Raw genomic sequence first — 22,327 nt, 5'->3', positions numbered from 1 at the left:
TACTAAACTATTTTTACTTTTCTATGTCCTATATGTACACGTTAAATGAGTCTGAAGTATTTAGAGAGCTTCTAAAGGGACAAAAGTATGCTTCAGTATAAGATGAGAATGAACGAGCCCTTACCGGAACCCTTTAACTATTGTAAGAAGTATTCCCTCGAAGAAAAGTTTAATGAAAACAAAGTGCTAAAGTAATTGAGAAACAATTTCGACGATCACGCATGAGTTGTTACGACACAAATATAAGCGATTGTTTTAAAAACATAATTAATTTCTTCGACCCCTCGCTCAGCCTAACGGAACATTTAATATCGAGTGCTCATAATTATTCCTTTTACATTCAAACCCTTTTTTATTAGCAAATAATTTTTTCTTAAATACTTGAGAACAATTTGTTGCAAGTTTTGTCTTTCTAGGACTTATTGGTTTCAAAAAGTCTTTGTATTAAAATCTTTGTTTTATATTACGATAAAAGCTGTCTGCGTTTTGTTTCTTTACTCTCTTTAAGTTTTATATTTAATTTACCATGTTTTATCTTTATTTCTCTTATTCTGTTCCCTTTGTCTACAGATCTGGTATTTGGGAGAATTGTAGAGCGGCTTACGAGGACATCGTAAAACATCTAGAAAGGTAAGAAATAAAATCTCGTCCAAACTTATTTTTTATTTTCAATTTTTTCTTTTAAATTATTTTATTATTACTAGTAATGTAAGTAAATATTACAAAACTAGTCTTCTTTTTCATGATCAAGTATATCAAATCAGAGCTTTAGACGGCAATTAATTAAAAACAAAATCGTTTTTAATTTAAACAGCTTGAAAATGACACAGGGGAGTGTGAAATTAGAGAAGACAATTAGATCGTTGGATCGGGTGTATTTTTAACAAATGACCGCTCGGCGGCTTCGGCGGCACGGGGCGCGAACAATTCATCAAACTCATTCTGGGCTAATCTCGATGCGAGGAAAATGCGGCTCTCATGTAAATTGGGCCGATTTGAGGGCCAATGGTTAGGGGAAACGCTTTTCTTTTCCTGCTTAATGGATGGTGATTGATCGGCGGGCTCGAACGATACTAGCGGTTTTGACTTCATTTTCAAGTGCCGATTAAGTGCATCGATTTTGATTTGAAACCTTTAGTATATAAATATAACCGTACCATTTTTTCCATGAAATGGAGTTCTCGTAAACTGAATCTTAATAATTCTTTCATAAATGTATAAATAATACGAACTTTTTTAAATATAAATCAAAAGAGGTTTCTATTTAAATATTATTGATATTGTATTCAAAAAAGATTTAGAGGTTATTTTTTTTAAATTAATATTTGAAGTTCAGAAAATCTAGGCTGATTTTAATATATTGTGCTAATTAATCCTCTAGATTTGAAAATAAAACGTATCCATGGTCCATGCGAGTTGGGTAGAATTACAGTCGGACAGCCAGCCTTGTACCGATGTGTCACTGTCAGCCGCGTTCGCCCGCCACGGGTATAGGATTAAGGCTGTTTTAAAAGAAATTACTTGGTAATTTTTGGGTTGCCTATCTATTGTGCGATTTGTTTTATCTTTTTAGTTTTAATTACGAAGGATCTAAAATGTTTAGTCTACTAAGCGCACTCGTTTAAGAAACTCGTGTTGTACTGTAATAGAAAAGAAAAAGTATATATCTATGTCGCTTTGCTGGCCATAACTTGCTCTACTGTTTCATTATGTATTGGAAATTATCAGAGATGAATTAGTAAATTTTATTCAATCATGTTTTAATTAATATCGATCCTTAACCTCAATGTACTTGATAATAATCTACCACATGTGTGTTCACCAGTTCGCATTGGAATAGCGTGGTGGGATAGGCTACAAAGTTTCTAGTTGATCGAAGAGAAGCCAACAAGAGAGCCCAACAGTGGGATATATAATTTTTACTTAAAATAAATAATTAAAATGAAAAAAACTACTAAATTCATAGACATAATAAGTATATAATGATAATAATACGAGTCTAAATTGAAGAAAAAGTATTTAAACGGAATATAAAACGGAAAATTAAAAGTTCATATGACGCACGTCTTATAATTCTGATATTGACATTTATAACAAGCTACAATGTTTATTAATATCGAGGTCCTTGGTTTATCGGCTCGGTTCGTTTGATTCGCGCATGCGCCGACCGGTTCTCGATCCTAAGTCCAATTAATTGACAGGATTATCTCTGATTTAATATAATTCGTAGTTACTGTTCGTAGGTACTGTTTGTTTTGCATCTTTCAAGAGCACTCAACCGTGATTATTAGACTCTTTGTTCATCTTAAGTGATATGGAGACTGTTAAATTCAATACATGAAGAAATATTTTAAGATGATATGTTTTGAATAAAAAATAGTCTTATATATGTGGGACACACGTGGGAGAAGATATATATTTTAGTTCCGTCAGTTTAGTCTTCCGCCACAAACAGCTCTTTTCGCAATATTTTCTCTCACCATAAATTATTTTAAACTCAAAATTAAGGTTTAAAAAATTATAATTACTGGCCTTGATTCAAAAATTCTATAATTATACAACTGTATTAGATTAAGGATACACATTACAATACCTTTAGCTAATGTTCGTATAAAGAGTGAGAGAGAGAGAGAGTAAAATTTCAAAAACGGTTATTAAACGTATCCGAATCTGCAGTAAATCAAACGACAACTCAATTAACAGTCAACAAATCGTTGGGATCTATGCATTGGTCCGGTTTAATTCCGTTTCGGATCGAATTAGCTGCGATTAATCGGCGTACGGCGGGTTAAGCCGGCAGAGCCGGGTAGCCGGGAGCCGGGACAGCCGGCAGAGCCGAGGGCATACGCTGCACACATCGCTCTGACGTCGATCGTTATTCACCGTGCCCCTTGCTCTGGAAAGATACCTTTGTTTGTTTATCTGTAATTATAGTTCTCAAGCGATTTTTTAAAAATATAATAAGCTTAATTTTTCAAAATACTAATTATTTTTTGCATTCAGATATGATCAGTGAAATTAAATAAATATTAACTCTTTATGATATTACAGGAATAGCAATAAACTTTGCGCAACTTGAATTAAAAATAAATCAGTACGCATACTCATATAAAATTTTAGATATTTTATCAGCTTGTAGTAGAAAATGTCAAGAATCGCGACAGTAACATTTGCGTGATTGAATCCTCTACCATTAATTTCAACGAAGATCAAACGAAGACCGAGGGTGATATTTATCAAGGATATTGCGAATTATTTTAATCAAATCAAATTCCCTTCGTTGTAAACAAATGCTTTTGATTAATGAGACGCGCGACAGAGCATCGTCGCTGTGATAAAACACCCGAGGAAAAGACAAAATTAATGGTCATAAAATGAACTCTTGTATCCGAGAGATAAAGATGCTGAATGCTTCGGATCTTCAATAATTTTTCTACGCTTCTATTTGAAGGATGATACCAGAGATCGCATCTGGTGACTGTACATTTATGTCACGATTTCGTTGGAGATCATTTTCGCGCGTTTATAGCTAAAGTTTCAGCAGAGTTATTTAGATTGTCATGATGCGAAGTCATTAATAATAGCGACTTTTGATTTTCAGTTGGCTAGTATGCGTAGGGCGTTGCGTAAAGGGTGCCGAGTCATGGTAGTCAGCCCTCTGAATACCTTCCGAGATTGTCACCGATGCGGTCGTACTGGCATTTTACGTAGCTCTTTGTACTTTGCCCTTTTATGGCTGAAACTATTCGGGTAGTTCCGATGGTAAACCGAACTATTTATTGCATTCGCTTTGATATTCCTTGCTTGATGTTTATGTGTATGGATTTTGCAAATTTTAAAATAATAACTAAATAACTATTTTAATATATACTCTAATAATTTCAATAGTTATCAATATATATGATATTCTAACCCTTTATTAAGAATTCAAATGTGACGAAATAGTAAAAGAAAATTTCCTAACAGATATGGAACAAAACACGGAGATAGGATAAAGGTTTTATATCATAACCGGGGAGCGTCTAACGTTGTTATAGCGTAAGTTGCAACGTCAGCCTATATTAATCTGGATCCGGCGCCTGACAGCACAAGTCAAATTTCTCATCAAAAATAAGAATTAATGGCGAACAGCATTAATCATTAGCTCGCAAACAGCAAGAGGTGTCCGTATCCCATTATTTTGCATTACTAATGATATGTACACAGCGATAAGGGATGCGTTATAAAAACCTCAAAGGTATCAACTTTCTTCATCGATTTTGTGTAAGCTCGCTAATGTTTCATTATTTTGTGACGGCATGGAATTTGTTGTGAAATTCAAATAAATAATTTACAACTTCACTGCTATAGTCCTTATGAAAATAGTGAAAAAGGTAGCTTCGAAATGCTAATTCCAAATTAGGATTAAATTTTATGCGGAAGCGCGTACAGATTGTAGAAGATTTATTACGCAGGTGTCACTCTGAAATGATTTGCAAAAATTTTGCTATATTTTTAGATTTTCGTACTGATCAACCTTTATTTTTGTTATACTTTGGAATTACTTAATCTATATTCTGTAGATATTTTAAAAACGTCATATACTTAACGAAGTGTGACGAGACGTCAAACTGAGCAATCAATTAGATCCCTTCACTCAATAATTTTTAATAAGTTTGTAACACTAATCACTTCCTCCCCAAAAGGCGTGACCGTTCTATTTCTAGAACTTGGCCACGCTGTCAATGACAGAAGATGTCACTTTTCCTTTAATTACGCAGCGGCCTCATTCCTTCGCGCCCTATTAGTACGCATCAATCAATGTTGCCAATACCTATTTTTTACCCTGCGACTCGAATGTTTTTTCTCTGAGTGCGTTTTTGTTTACGGAGATTTTTTTAAGTGGGGAATAATTTGATGAGGTCCGCCACCCGACTGTGTTGGACGCGGCAATGCTCATTTGTCATCGTCTTGTCATTTCTGCGTTTCTTTCGAACAGTTGTATCGCTAAAGTAATTATGTAATTTTTAGTAGACTTTTTCCACTCGACTCGTGGATCGTTGTTGTGTATCCATAGCAATATTATAATAATGGAGTCGCTGATGATGTTTACTCTTTACAATCTAGATGATTAAAATTCTACTTTTTATACAACAATTCTCTTTAAATTTACTCTTGTCTTGATTGAAATTTTTGAATTTTAATATTAAAGAATACAAGCTAATGCAAACAAGAACCAATTTATCAATATATAAGTAAACGTTATTTTTTTGATTAAAATTTTATTTATTTAAATAAGAGTTTTACAGTAAAGTTTTAAATATATACAAATAAAAATTAAAAATAGCTACTGTACACATCATGACCGCGTGGAATGGTCGCAAGAATGCTAGCTTACCCAGGCGGGCTTGCTCAAAGCCCTACAACCAAGTGAAATATAATGTCAGGATTTAAATTTTATAATTTTAGTGAGGTAACTTAATTGAATTTTGAAACTACATATATAAGATACATTTAGTGACGATTATTTTTTGTTAGTTATTTAATATGTTTTTTTATTCTCTCTCGTTGTAAATAATCAGGTGTTCAAATCCTTAGGTTCTAAGTAATAATGAACAATATTAGAAGAAGATTAAGTCAATTATAATATTATTAATTGAACGTATTTCATCATAAATTTTAAATCACTAGCTGGTATCAAAGATAAAAAGCAAACAAATCTATATTTAAAATTTTACTATGTGAGGATTATCATATAATTGCAGAAAAACTATGAATACGTAATTATATGGCATGTTGATACCGACATCGATGGGGTAAATCAAATATGTGAATCCACAGATCAAAAGAATTCATTACAGTGTGTAAATCACAATTTGCATGTGGCGCAAAGTTATCATGAATATGCATGCGAAACGCCTGAGTTTGAGCAATCTGTGCTGCGTTCAAATTATCTTCGTACTCGTATTGTTTTGGCATTAAAAGCACATTACGAGAAATCTGTTTTATAAAATACTTCTTATCTATTGCAAAACTTTTGCGAATCAACTTACTGCTTATAACACGTCCAAATGAATTTGAATGAACATTTTTACAATTAAAACAGTCTTTGTATTTCAATTGTTTCGGAGGCACATAATAATGACTATAAAAAGCATATATAAAGCATATTACAGATCATAACCGTTATGGATCGTAAAAAATACATCACTAAGGCTACATCGATGATAGGATATTAGTAACATATTACACCGGCATCGGCAAGTGTAATAGAACGTCGAAACAAGCGCTCCGTCAGCCAGCATTGCTGACTGGGCATCAAACCGGACACTTGCCATTCCGTTCGCTTCCTGACCTTTTCCCGCTTCCCGTTTTGTTATGCAAATCCAAAGCGGTGAAATTACAACGCGAATAAAAAGTATTTTACTGTTTACACGCTGACTCCGCGCCGACGCCGTGTCGAGTGTGAGCATGCATTAATCAACTGAATATGCGTTTTTCATTTGTACTTAATTAACCTAATAGTTATAAGATTTCACAGAGGAAAGTTAATTTAAGAAAGACAATTTACATAAACTTTACAGTTCATGATGATCCTCAATAATTTTATGAAATGCATCAATAATAAATAATTGATTGAACATAAGTAAGGGTCATCCGGCGTAGCATCGAATGGCTAAATAACCGCACTCAACCCTACGCCACAAATCAAATGTTTTGATAGCGCGGTATTAACGAGACAATTTGATTGCGGACATATCGCGTTAAATTGCTTCTAAATTATATTTTCTGTTTACTTTCTGCCGAACTCCCCGCTCGCGCTGTATCGGTCGCTCGGAACAGATGGCTTTGTTTCTATTGCGTTGATTATCGGAAAGAACAAACATGCTGTTTTTAAAATGTTTCAGTAAACGATATTGATTGGAAATATATTTACTTTTACATATTCATTGTCGTTATAAATGTTGCACGTATGCAGAGCTTTTGTGTTGACTGTGTCTACTGCGATACAGTTCTTGATATTTATTCTCTCTTCTTTATATTTATTGATAATCTTAGAATAGTTAAGGAACCTGAACAAACTTTTTACATATCTATATTTTAAGAAATTAAATATTTTTTTAACAACCTTTAACTTTATTAAGAAATATTCGATAAGTTCATTAAAATAATTTAATGCTTATCTATAGGATAATGTTAAGTTTATCAATGGAACGAACAATACTATGATCGATGTGGCTTGGCCGACTGTTTCTGAGATAATCGTCTTCAAAGTGTGTCCGCTCATTAGATGATATCTCAGAGACATTTATATCATCGAACTAAATTTCTAACACCTTAAACCTCTTCCATTCTTTTATTTGCTTTTATATATACTGTCCAAAAATGTTAACACTCGAGATACTAAATATTTTCAAATATATATGGTATATACTATAATAAATAAATAAAATCATAAGCAAATGTTGCAATACAAAAAAAAGCTTATAATGTAATAATTATAAAAAGTTTCCAATATCGCCTCATTAGAAACACGTTGCGGTGAACGCGAACGGTCACTTCGATTGCAATCATTACCCATGCGACTGCTCCGTGTGCATCCAGCGATCACAGCCGATGAACAAGTCCAATCATCTACGTTCGAGAAATTTATGCTATTCGACGAGCTGCGCTGGAAGCCGCTGGAAGGCAAGAGAGAATTTGTCGCGTCACATTATCCAAGGAATTGAATTGGAAGTGTGTCGTTGAATGTGAATTCTCTGCGGTTATCCCATATGCTGCATGCCTTGAAGCCGTACTTATGCAATCTGTGGTCGGCAAAATGTACTACTAGGATTACAAAATTAAAAAAAAACACATAGCATCACAACGACGTAATGGGCAATACAACTCACATTTCCCTAAAGGTATTACAATGAAATTCAACATTATCAAAAAGCATTCCCATTACAGATAATGGTAATGTCCCTAAAAAGTCGGGGACTACGAATCGTAGAAGCAATTTTGCATAATTATCCAACATTGTGCCGGGAGACAGGCGACGCGCTGGCGCTTAAATCCTAATAACATCGCACGGATCCGATCGGAATCTCGTTACGCTACTGTAATCTGTTGCGAACAAATAGCTTATTATTTTGATATATTTTTCTAATGATTAAACATTCATTTACTACACTTAATTACTACTGTAAATAATAATTCTATATAGGTTTAATGTTATTCCGAATGTATGCATTCAGCGTTTAAGTACTTATTAGAATTCAAAATGTTCTTCCGTCATTCCTTATAAAAGTTCATCTATTATGCTCACCAATGACAACTTAAATCCTCTCACGTTTTTCTAATATTATAATGAGCTCTAAAGCCTTCGAGACATATTTTATTTTTTTCCCGACGCAGTTTATTTTTCATTTCACGTTTCATAAGCGAAATTTGCTTGTCCCTCTTTGCATTTGGCAAGCATAATGCCCCCGTCGCTTAGTGCACTTTTATTACGGTATTAAGTGACGTAATTTTTTTCATATTATATTATTCAAATTTAAATAACTGTCTCCGGTTTCCCCCGCAAAGGTCCCACTGACTAGCGAATCCTGTTGTCGCTTGTTGAATCTTGTTATTTTTTGTAAGACAAAGTCGTAAAGAAATACGAAAACTGTAGAGCGCACTTTAAAAGCGAAAAATAAATATTTAACAGATTAATATTCTCATATGAAACGTTTAACTATAAAAATCATGTAAGTAGTGATAATAGTTTTTTTTTTTTTTTGGATAAATTAAATATTTCCAAACATCCATTCTACGTATTTTGTGTTATAAAATCGAAAAAGTTGGAAGGCAGCAATTTTTACAAATGACATTGTAACGTTTATGCGGAGGGTGCGGCTGCCGACAAGTCATCATGTTACTTCTTTCCTATTATTTTTGCATTTCGCCATACTTGTTCTGCCCTAAGTGTTTCTTTTCGGTCCTTCTGACAATAATCTTATTTGTGGTTTTTTTTCCGGAAAATTCAAGTATTCTGATATAACAAAAATATTTTTTATGTTTTTAATATATATATTTAACCTAAATATATTATAAAGACTTTGTATATTACTTATACGGGTAATATTTTATGCAGTGTCATCCGTTCGCTTTATCTGTTGTTTAAAGATTTACAGTTAACTTTTATTTAATAATTTAAATCGACAAGTATTAGACGAGACATAAGGTTTGTTATCTGCATAAACATAAAAGTTTTTACTTGCCTGCAGCCCCTTTGCTACTTGTATTTTCTTTATAATTTATTCCATTCCTCCCCCATACATTGGCATCGGCCGCTGATATTTTTTATTCGATTAGTAAACCCCTAAGGTGTTTTTAGCCTTTTTTCGCTCGATTTTCTTCGAAGCTTTGTTGACTGTTACGGGGGTTACAATGCTCATTTCTTGTGGATGAGCAGGCTTATTTATTTTGTTGCTTATAACCTATTTTATACACTCCTAACTTAAGAATTTAAATAAAACAAGACAAGATATTTTTCCTACGTAACGTTTACGAGTAACAATCGTTTTTATATTTAACTCAATTAATCATTTGTCACACATAGACCAATTGTAGAGAATTCTTCGTTAACTCGTAGACGTTGGTATGTGTGACCCTAGTTCCTTAAACCGCAGTACTTACACACTCGATTTGTGTCGAAGAGGAGACGGGGATAGGAAACTTTTTGATGGATCGGACGGAGTTTGTTTTGCATGTGAGTGATATGTCTGAAATAATAAATGTTGAGGCGTCGACGCTTCCCCAAACTTCCCTCGGGAGGGTGAGCTAAAACGATTTTTGATTTGGGTGTCAAGCAAATGTTTTACGCAGTGACGCTCCGGGAGGATTTGATTTTCTTAATCGATTCCTCGCAATGTGAGCAACCTAAGCGTACATTTTAATTATCATCGCAACGCGATTGACGCAGTTTTAGCACCTCTATGTAAATAGATGGCGCCACCACCGAAAGCTTTGTATAATACTTACTCTAATCAGATTATGCATACAAGAACGGTTTGGAACGTTAAGCGCTGCAATATTAGGCAGTATGAACGGTTCAGAATTAACTAATCAGCGTACATTGGCTTCGGTGGTGATTGCATCGCATTGTCCGCGCTCGTGGCCCCGGAATATCTGTTTAGGCCACTGCTCGTCCTGTAATGGCAATGGTTAGCGTTAACTAACTTAGTTAACCTTCATAATTTTGTTAGCAAATCATTAGCATATCTATTTTATACTGGCGATAGAGTAGTATACATTAAACTAATTTGTATTGCATTTACATATACTTTAGAAATAGTCATTTCATTTTATAGGTATTATGTTTTTCTTAACACTTTTTAAGTACTTTTATTAAACAATTTTGCGTCAGCTACGTTTACGAACATGTTTCCTTCTTATTTATTTGTAACTATCAGAATCAGTCTTTAAATCATAATCGTTATCTTTAAATAAAAAAGTGTTAAACTTGCTTAGAATTTATCTCGTAAAATAAAAATCCGAGCATAACAAAATGACTATTTAATTTGCCTCCCTCAATCTGTCACGGTTCGGTTTGTTTTTTTCACTTTACATTGCATTCGCAAAAAAGTCGTGTTTCATCTCGAATTTAAAATTTGACAAGAGAATGAATAATATTATTTGATGCAACGACTGTTGAACTGTTATTAAACTTTCGTTGTTCAAATAAAATAGAAAAATATGTTAATATTTTTTAAAGACATAATTTCAGTTATTTATTTATTTTGAGATTTTGTAATATATTAGGTAGGTAGTATTATTTTGTTTTATTATTTGTGATACAAACATAAGCCCCTTTTGTTATTGTAATTGAGTTATGTTATTTGAATAAACGCATACATACATTTTTAATATACTATCTACTATTGTTAGTTTGTATCTATTTTAATTTGTAAATTAATATAAAAATGTTGATGCACGGGGCAACCAAACGAATTTCAAATATCATCGATCACATTAACAGTTTTATAATGATGAAAATAAAACGAAGGAAGTGGAAATAATTTATTACTTTATTGATACAACGTTATCTTTTGTCCGATCGCACTGTGATGATTTGGTCATTTCTTTTGGATTCGTTCAGGACGCGAGGCCTCATTTATTTTTATTCATTAAAATTGAATTGGATTGTCAAATAATATCCTGTCTCCTTATTTCTTATAACTAATTGATAAAATATTTCTTCACCTTTATTATTTTTTGTGTGATTCATTATGAAGATATGTCGCTGTTTTATAGAATACATTTTTTTTGAGCATATTATAATTTCACGGTGTAAAAGTTTAAAGATGCAAGGAATTATTAACATATTAATAGCTGCGGAAATGAAAAATATATTAAATTCAAGCAGTGTTTCGTGACTCGTCAGTAAAGTACGAGACGACTCCATTCCGAGGGTTGGAGCACAGAGTACTATACGACAGAGATAATGTTCCGTAAATTGCAATTTATCTTACTAAGCACCCGGTCAAAGCTTGCCAAATTTATTTTATAACTGTTACAAAAATTAACAACTAATAATAAACATTAATAATTTAATATAATTTTTATCTCATGCATCTCATTCCTTTTTTATTAAACTTATTTTTTAATTTTTTTGAATTGTATAAAATACTGTTACAAAATAACTTAATTTTGATTTTAGTGTCCAAATTAAACGAAATGTATTCTAACTTCAACTTCACTCGAAATTGCTCTGTAATCCACAAAAGGGTTCCGCGAAGGCTTAAAACAGCCACTTATTATGTATGTTACATTTCACTTTCAGACGTCATTTATATTCAAATGCTCAAAAGGCATTACTGAGCAAAAATTGTAGCATTAACCCCTTTGAAATGAGCGAAATTGGTTCCGACACGGGAAATCATTTTTTAAGATATATTTTTTTATGAATAACTCACTCATTGTTTTTGTGAAATAAATACTGTCAATACCGTATTTTATTTATTGTAATATATTACTCGTTATAAGCATGCAGATACGTAATTTTGTTGATTGTTTATGAATATGTAACTGAATTGTGACGAAATTAAGCGCAGTCAATTTTCTTAAGAAATTAATTAAAATTTTGATAACATTGCTGTTCTGGATGCTATCCCCTCATCAGTCATGAGTTTCAGTCGATAAAGGATATATGAACATAAAACACATCAGGCCCTGCAATGCCTATTGGAAGAAGTGACCACAGACCTTCAGCAAACCAATCTATCTATCTTCCTGATATAGATAAAAAAGGACAGACATATTGAGGTTTATTGTAACAATTATATACAAAACAGCTAGTTGTAAATTGAATTGATAGGTTCTTAAAAACAAAATGGAAGCTTCAAAGAACGATAACTCACAATCAAAAAGAGCCTACGGAATTAGGGTAACTGTACCGATCCGTACAAAATGATTACACACACCGTCTTCATCCGTTCACAAAGGAACTCAGCGGGGTCTTATAATATTATACTTTTCCCTTTGTAGTAGCTCCGCAACTCAGTGGGTAGCATGCTTTATGGTTTCAAATGATAAAACTGTTTGTCAGTGGCTTTGTTGGGATTCGTTTTGCGTGGTAGCGTGTCCGATTGTCGGTATTTATGATTCGTGATTGTATCTATAACAAGGTGCTGACATATGATCTTGTTTATTGTGAAATTCGATTGCTTTTCGCTATGGAAATTGGTTAAAATGTTCAATCTATGTAAGCAACCTTGTTGCAAATAGCCCTCTTTCATTACGTTTAACTATTATCAAAAATAAGATTAAAATATTATTCTGATTATGATATAAAGAAGAAGGCAATTAAAAAAAATCGTTTAGATTTTGTCCTTTTCCGACTCGGAGGTATTTTTTTACATTACTTTAACTAAGTGTTACTTCTACATTAAATAAATGAATTTGAGTATGAGCTTTCTTCAAGTAACAACTCCACGCCCCTGCAAATATAATAAATACAAAAGGCAAACCGCTCTAGGGCTTCAAACATGAATACTAATGATCAGGATATCATGACGTGGAATTAATAATAATATAAATGCTATAACGTGTTTATTATAATTAGCTTAAATAGTTTATTTTATGTGTTGAAAACGGTATATCCTCTTGTTACAGGTTGCGAGATGAACGAGGCGACATCGAACGCGTTATAGCCATGGACAAAGCTCGAGAGGGTTCACATAATGGTAATAATTAATCAATATGTTTTTTAAAGCTTACTGAAGATAATAATATAAATACTGATCATTCCTATTTATATTCTTCAAAAATACTTCTGTTGTACTTCTGCCACATGGTATAACATCTGCAAAAAAACCAGAGTGGTGAAATGTGCTCTAAGCTAGTCTCATTAAGTGAAGTTGCTTTTTGCTAGTAATGAACTTATTTATTAAGCTATAAATGTAATGTATTAGTAAGATTATAAATGTAAATTTTAGCATTGAATGTATCTTTCGAATGTCTATTTTAATATCCTGTTTTGAACAGGTTCGTCTCCAGGCCACAGTCCTGTGCTGAACCTTTCTAAGTCCGGTTCGGGCGAGCGCGAGCGTTCTGAGCGCGAGCGTGATCGCGGAGAAGGGTCTGCGAGCGGGCGAAGCTCGGCCGCCTCTCGCCGTACTCCCCAGCCCTCGCGAATACCCTCTGCAGCTGCTGCAGTGTCACCACGCTCGCATACTGATGAGAGCGACGGTGCTCTATCCGATCAAGAAGACCATAATGTCAAAGATGAGGATGACGGTAAGTTTTCAAAACGTATCCACGTATTCAAAGCCAAATGTAATTGCTACATTTTTAATGTGATCCTGAACAATGAACACGCTTATAAAATCAATCTTGATATAATTAAATAAGTGAAAATAAAAACGACGGGTACTTTTTGCATATAACGTAATAAGTAGGTAGAACTAATACAACATTTTTTTATATAATACGCATGATTTTTTAAGAAAATTCCTTCTAATCGTCTGCTTAGTACAGCACTTCAAAATAGACCATTTGAAGTACTACAAATAAGGGCTTATGTACATTTATATAATATATCTTTGAGTTACGGTTACATAATTTCTAAATAAAAATGCTGGCCATTAATATACACCTACAGAAAAATCTTTAGTCTCGATAAAAAGGTATCAATTTTGTTAAAATAAAAGCGGATAAAAGTTACTCATTATATTCTAATAAAAATCGTAATCTTAATTAACATTAATAATATATTTCGTTGGTACAAAGTCAAATTGAGTAAAACTTTTTTTAAAACATAAGTATTTATTATAAAAACCAACACAGTTTTTTCGTACCTATAAAACTATCAACAAAAATACAAAATTATTTAAAAAAATATATTTATACACATTATATTTATTTGATGGATGGCATGAAAATTTTTACAAAGATGTTCGAAGATTACTGGTGGTAGGGCTTTGTGCAAGTTCGTCTGGGTAGGTACCACCCACTCATCAGATATTCTACCGCAAAACAGCAGTACTTGATATTGTTGTGTTCCGGATTGAAGGGTAAGTGAGCCAGTGTAATTACAGGCAGGGACGTAAAATCTTAGTTCCCAAGGTTGGTGGCGCATTGGCTATGTAAGCGATGATTTATTACCATGCCAATGTGTGGCCATATGCTCGTCCGCCTACCTATTCTATAAAAGAATTACACACATATAATATACATTACAAGATACACATTTTTACAAGACATCAGGAATGATACAGGTTCTGAATATACCTACTCATGTTCTACCAACACCGCCATTAAGCTCGATAGTTGCCTTTTTATTATTAATATTGTATGTTTTATTTTTATTGTTTATTGTTTGTTTTTATTATGTAAACTTAGTGTTGTCACCGATTATAGAATTCAAAATTCTTTATATAAAATATGTTGATAGTACTAAAATCACTTTTTTAGGAAATAATATATACCCCTCATAATAAATACAAAATAAAACAAGTCCATTTAAAATCAGATAAAATTATGTTATACATTATTTATCGCTCGAGATAAATTCAACTTAATCTTGTAATAATCAACAATTTATAATTGACTAATCTTTTTAATACGTCGCTAGATCAGTAATCACGGCTATGACAAGAAAGTATCCATGTTGCGTTAACACAACGTTGTATCACCCGTCAGATATACGACATGTAATGCACAGTAAAATTACCCAGTAATAGTTACAAAACGCTCACGTCCCTAGTTCGGAAATTATCAGCCATAAAATCATATCTTTTTATTAAAAAAAAAAAGCAATAGAACTTCGAGTTAAACTGATTCAACAATGTTACTTGATGACTGACTTGATGTTTATGTTTATTGGTAATTAAAGAACGAGTGCTATAAAGACAAGCAGATGAAATTAAAATAGTCTTTATTACATCGCAACTATTATAGATGCGAAGGAAGTAACAATGAAATGTTTTTTGCAAACGCATCTTGATTGCTAGTTCCTACATTATTCCTCGTCTTGATCCCGGAGCACCGCACGTTTACTTATAATGGTCCAATATAATAAAATCTTATTACCAGTATCTGCTGCGATCACCTTTAATAGTATGAAGTACTTAAAGGATCAATTCAATTTTACACCTCACTAATACTTATCAAGACTAAATTTTATCTACAGATAAATTATATGTTAAAATGTATTACTTTTAAAATTTACGAGTATAGTCATTTTATACATAATAGTATTCGCTCAGTTGTCGAAATTCTACCCTAATTATTATCGAAAAACCGAGGAAAATATACATGAATTTTCTACTCTCGTTCCCAATTTTTGAATCGGTAACACTAAAGATCGAAACAAAAAAAATATGAGAAAATCGTTTGACAAGCAGAAGAGAATAAGGTACAAAGTTGTTTGATCTTTGCCTATATATATAGAGATTTAATTATAAGAAAACAACATATGCCATTACACTTTTAACCACTACACCAAAACTTCTTTATAAATCGATTCGAAGAAGAATACAAGAAGATACATCACCAGAGATAACGGTAACTAAGTAGATAATTAATATCAATCTAAGTTTACTTTAATAAGATAAGATATCATTATTATATTTCTTGCACTATTAAGACGATTAAAGATCAATGATGGATGGCATGAAAATTTCTTCAAAGATGTTCGAAGATTAGTTATACTACTACAGCATTGGCAGTATAATAGCACACAGAGGTGTATATTGAAACTATTAACATACTAAATATTTTAATCAATTTAGCATTCCGTATATCATCAATCATGGGGAAACTCGTTACTAGCATCCTATACCTGCCTCACTAAATTATATAAACAGAAAATTAAATAAATAATATTATACTTGTTGCCACTCATTATAACGATAAAGTTTATCTTGTGAAACGAGATTTTATTTAAAAAAAGCACACATTAATGGTATTCGTTTCTTTATTAGTTCTTTAGTTAAAATTTATTAACAAAATTAATCATTTCCCGCAAATATCGACGTCAATCAAAACAATGATCCAAAAATGTAAATAACAGAAGCTTACAATGGGCGAATTTGGGAAACAATAAGGATTGTATATGTAGCTGTCGAAGGCTGAACATGTATTCCTTAAGCGTGGGAACTTTACAAAGCGATATAATCTATCATTTCTGTAGGTGCAAATAACATGGCGTTTGAAGATAGTCTCCTAATCATACAATTATGTACTATTGTTGGTTTTAAATAAATTGTAAACATTAATTCTTAGTTTAATTTTATTTCCACTGAAATCGTCATATAACATAAGTTTAGACTAACAGTATACTTGTATATCTGAAATCAGAAAACATCATGGATATATTGACTTTGAATTTGAAATTTCGATACCTTAAAGAAAAATGCCTTATTTTTAACTATTATCTAGGGTTAATAGATAGATATCGACAATATCTTTCAAGGCACATGCACAGGCACTTTTGGGTAAGAACCTTCCACTCAATTTATTCTACCGCCAAATAAATTTTCCGGTTTAAAGGCACAAGGAACTTCAAGAAATGCATACCATTTCTGACAGTGCCAATATATGTATATGGCACCCCTTATAACCTTTTACCATCAGGTATCTTTTTTGCTAATTGCCCATGTATATAATTTAAAAAAAAAAAATAAATAAAAAAAAAATTCGAATGTCTGATTATAAAAGTAATTACACTAATATATCTTTTTAATTTATCTCAAATTTCAATGAACAATCTAGTCATAAAATTAAGAAAATTATTGATTAATTACATAATTAATCAATAATTTTCATCTTAAGATTTAAGATTAATCATATTTTTTCCCAAATCTTGCTGCATAATCATGGCGATCACCCTGTCTTCGTTATAAAAAAACTTTTTCTTCACATTCGTGTCATTCAACTTTGATCTTTGTCGATCCGATATTACCTCTTTCTTTCAATCATCGTGTTTGTGACCCTGTTTCGACTTATATTCGTTTGGTTGTGTTAGTAACAATTAATTATAAATGTAAATTAATTTTTAAATCAAGTCTCAGAGAGTTTAATTTCGCTTGTAAGTATTATTAAAATTTTTGTTAATTGGCCTTATTAGGAAGATCGTGTTGTGACAAGTCGAAAGTGCTATCGTGCTCATCGACAATGACGAAACGATGTTGTCTTTATTATGTGATGAGCGTTCAATATCGTGTCAGTTAAATTATATATATCGATATATTACTTTGAACCGTGGGAGACGCAGATCAATTGAAGTAATATTAACTATTTACTTAGCTTGAATCATTTGATTTCTAGGTATATGATTAAATTAATGAAATACGAGTCGTTAGCTTAAGTATAAAACAGAAATAATACAAAGATATAAACGCCGTTATAATTGGTACTATTCAAGTACCTGATCTAAGATCGCAAAAGGAACAAGCGGTATAGTGCAGCGAAGCATATATAAATCGCTTAGAGACAGCCCATTCGGTGTCGAATGGCTAACCGTGTCCTTATTCCGACTAGTATCTGTGAAACGACTTGTAAACTGAGCTACACAGTAGAGACATGATAAAAATAAATAGTTTTATTCCTTCTTTGAACACAAAAAAGATTTTGAACTTTACGAATAATAAATATCGAGTAGTTTTAAATGCTTTTTTTGAATATACATATGTTTTTTGTATTAATAAACATTAATTCATTTATGTTAAAATAAAATATTTTCACTATTTTAAATGAAAAAGGGTCGTTTAAAATAATCGTGTATATCATTCATCCCGTATGTGTATTTAATTTATGAGCAACTTAAGAAGAGGATGGCGTTTAATTTATTAAGTTACATTTCAATGGTATTCGAATAGGGCTTGCTTTGCTTCATCAAGGCACCGCGTGGATTACCACGCGATTTCCATGTACCTTACAATAATAATTGTTATGCGAATGATACACGCACGCGATCTGTAATGTCGTTTTTATTATTGATTGTTTTGTATCCAATATATTTAAAGCAAGCAGTTGATAAATTAATTGGTATTGATATCCCTTTATTATTTATTTTACATATTTTTTGTGCTTTTTAAGAATCCTGATTTTTTGAATTGTTACGTAATAAAACATTTAGTTCGCCGGTAATTTTAAAGATGATAAATAAAAATATTTTCAAATTATACTTTAATAAATACATAAGTCTTTTCTATCAGTTTAATAAACAACGCATTTTTTGCCTAGGAGCAGACTTGAGTGATGGCGAACGCGATCTACCAACCAATGCGTCCCCGGCGCCCGTCAACTATCCCGCACAAGGGTCGTCACCTAATGTTCCCGTAGACCCCACCGCTGACACCCTGGTGTCATCTACAGAAACTCTTCTCAGAAACATCCAGGGCCTTCTTAAAGTCGCAGCAGATAACGCCCGTCAACAGGAACGGCAAATCAGTTACGAAAAAGGTGAGTTGATTAATCAAATCTGAAATTATCAACTTCAATCTCGTTATTATACTCATTTAAATAAAACATGATTCTTATTATGTTGTTCACTTGAATAAATGGATTTATGATAAGATCCATAGAGTTAAGGTAAAAATACCCTAAGCTATTTAGCATTGAAGGCGCAGTCCATTACCAATCTTTGTAGTTTAAGCGTTTATGAATTTACATATAAAATTAAGGCTTATTATATTATGAGGACTTAAACATTTTCTCCAGTGGATATAACACTTTAATGTTATAATCGATATTAGGTACATAATAACTTTCGGATATAGAATTTCTTATAAACAGTCTTATACCAAGATGGATTAGCGTTGAATCTCTGTGATCATATTCGTTTACCCTGTAATTTCTACATACTTGCATCTCGCATCCACTTCGTGTAGTTTATTTGCATTCGATGCTGCTTCTACATAACCCTATCCTATTGACTTAATTTATTGTCGTCGTAACAAGTATCTGTGAAATTATCGTTAATTATATTTTCTTTTAGTGCTTATTTAAAATTGCATGGAATAAGATTTTTTAAGAAGTAATTTTATATGTAATAAATAATATTCAATAGGCTTATCTCAAACTCAGTTAGGACAATACGAATATCTATTTTCCATGCGAGAATCGGCGCGGGCGCATGTCGTGCCTTTGCAAATAGCCGTAGAACAGATGCGCCTGAGTTATAGCACAACCCACTATCATTACCCACGATTCCATTCGGACAGCATAATTGTTTAATTGATATTTCTGCGAGTTATTTATTCACGTCATTTTGTTTTCACCATGAGAAATAAGTTCGTGCACTATGCTTTCATTCTTACATATCAAAGATAATTTACATCTATGATTATGTATTATTAACTAGAAAAAAACTTGGTATAGAAAGTATTATGCAATATTTAAAATATTAAAATACATATATTCAATATAATATTATTCAGATTATGTCTAAACAAAAGGAAAGAAAGACGCAATTGTTAAAAGCTATAAAAACAGAGGATGAGAAAACGCGGTGCGAGTCATCATCAAACTTGAATATCAATATTGCGCCTCGAGCCAATTGTATTAATAAACAAAACAAAATGAGAAATAATAATGCTATAGGCCAACAAAAGGTTCCATTTCTCCCCCTGATATGTTGCAAGTGCCAAAAGAATAACTTCCTAAGTGCTAAAGGCTTAAGATTGGAAATTGAGAATATATTTACTAAACCAGTAATTTTGTTATTACGATAATAAAATTATTCTTGATGAAATATTTTTTTGAATCGATGTGTCTGGCGAACCTTACCGTTGATTTTTTATAGAAATTACAGCAATCACCCGCTTGGTTCGCTTCGGCTGAATTGATAGGTGGGTATTGGTTGAGAGGCTTGTCTTTTAGTTGGTCGTCCTTTTGGTTGTATATTATATATAAGTTTTTATATCCTTTGATCCTTACATAGTCTATGCTTAATGTACTGACAGTTTCGTTGAAACACGTACTATTCTGTAGCTTTGTGGTTACGAAGGTAAATATTAGTTGAAACTGTCGCCCCTCTGTCGCGCACAAAAAGTAGATTGATATCAGACGTATTCGTTGACAATTTTTACACCAGAGGTACAATGTGGGTGTCGCTCAGACAAATGTACTGCATTCAGAGTGTTATCAGATAACACGGGAGGGTCCTATGAAAGGACTTCACCGTGATAAAACTTTTTCGATTTGTTACAGCTATGAATGCAAAATGGCTAGAAATTTCCGTGAAGACTTTTCAGGCGGATAATATGATACTATATTTAATATCATATATGTAACAATTTTACAAAGAATATTATTCATAACAATTCATAAAAATTATATAAAATAATATTCTAGTATTCATTTGACTCGAAATTGCAATAATTATATTTTTTTGCGAAACTCTCGTCACCTTTTTTCAATTCCAGTCTGGTTTAATTGTAAGCATAGTGGCTTTAAAAACATTCGTAACTCGCAGAGAGGTTCCGATCGCAATCATCGCGACATAAATCTACTTCGGCTACTCTTTAATCCTTTATCCCTGTTAATTCTTACCGCTTAGTTTATTTCTGAACCAAATGGCCCGGGCTTGTACGAGATTTTGTTCACCTCTTTTGTTTAACAACTATCAGTTTTTGTTAAGCTAAGTGCTGTTCAACGGACAAATGGCACATGCGAAAGCAGATAGGACAAGCGTATTTTATGGGGTTCTGTTAGAAAGGAAATTCCACCTCCATATCTAGAGATAACTGGTGTCCAGAACCATACCATGGTCTTGATATTGCATATTGTATCGACTTAAAAACTAATATAAGTATTAGTTGTGAATACAATATTTTTTTCTGAATAAAATGATGTAAAATAAAGAACGAACGAATATTGACAAAGAAACTAATGTTATACGAGAGAGTAACTCGGTCTGTCTGTTTGTTTACTTTTTACGAATAAACCAATTAACCGATCAAAATGAAATATGACATAAATGTAGCCTGAGAATAGTCTCAGGACTTAATAAAAGTGTTAAAATAAAAATGAAATAAAATACTATACTATTATACTGCTTATAAATTACACGGGAAAATATATAAAATGTTATGTTTTATTTTTTTTTACTTTAACTACTTCAGTTTTTTTGCAACATACATATCTAATCTCAATAACAGTTGGACGTAATATAGGACTGAAATGAACAGATACATTAACTAAATCGTATGATCAAGTATTTAAAGCTTAAACGTCAGACAAAGTAAACAGACAAATACACACAACAATTAAATTAAAACGTTTCTTATTTCAATGTATTTATGACATAATTTTGGATGAGATCACATTGCGTTGGAGGGAAACAGCCCATCAATAACGTGGAAGTGACCGATCGAACAAACAAGAACTGGCCAATGATAAAAACTGATGAGCAAATAGACAGACAGGACTTGTGTACTCAGCTAATGGATTCAATTGATATGAAAGCTTTTACAATACTGTCAGGGATATTGCTATTATATCGTGATGTAACCAAATTAGCAATATTGTTTAATATTTTATTCATTCTGTTCAATCGTGAATTAATTGTTTACCTAACGATTTTGAATTGTTACTTCTTTATTAACTTTTTAAGGAGTAAAACAGTACAAAATCTGTTTCTCATACAAATAGTCTATGAGACAAACTAATAACTATAATAAATGTTATACGTCGTCAGCGCTCACGGCTTCAAACATATTATTGGTTGATATCTTTATAGTGTACCATTGCTGTGTGGTTGTCATCGGAACCTATGATTGCTTATAAAGTTTTTCTGTTTAACTGAAAAGAGTGAAGCTGTCGATAGCAGTACTCATAACTCGCTAGCACAACCGCCCCCAGCTAACGAGCC

General features: G+C 32.4%; 1 protein-coding gene across 6 annotated transcripts in view; it reads left to right on the top strand.

Annotated features, from left to right (window-relative positions):
• Positions 1–22,327, top strand: part of LOC126771249 (dachshund homolog 2) — a 133,508-nt gene that overhangs the window by 70,524 nt on the left and 40,657 nt on the right. For 4 of the 6 annotated variants that reach the window (XM_050491036.1, XM_050491035.1, XM_050491034.1 and 1 more), the window contains 4 exons: positions 571–630; positions 13,123–13,193; positions 13,495–13,746; positions 18,697–18,915. In XM_050491036.1, coding sequence (XP_050346993.1) covers positions 571–630; positions 13,123–13,193; positions 13,495–13,746; positions 18,697–18,915 — 602 coding nt within the window. The remainder of the gene's footprint in view (positions 1–570; positions 631–13,122; positions 13,194–13,494; positions 13,747–18,696; positions 18,916–22,327) is intronic. The other 2 variants (XM_050491037.1, XM_050491033.1) reach the window with 1 other exon arrangement.

This window comes from Nymphalis io, chromosome 10 (assembly GCF_905147045.1).
Source record: "Nymphalis io chromosome 10, ilAglIoxx1.1, whole genome shotgun sequence".
NCBI classification, from domain to species: Eukaryota; Metazoa; Arthropoda; class Insecta; order Lepidoptera; family Nymphalidae; genus Nymphalis; species Nymphalis io.
This window is presented reverse-complemented; position numbering and strand designations above follow the sequence as displayed.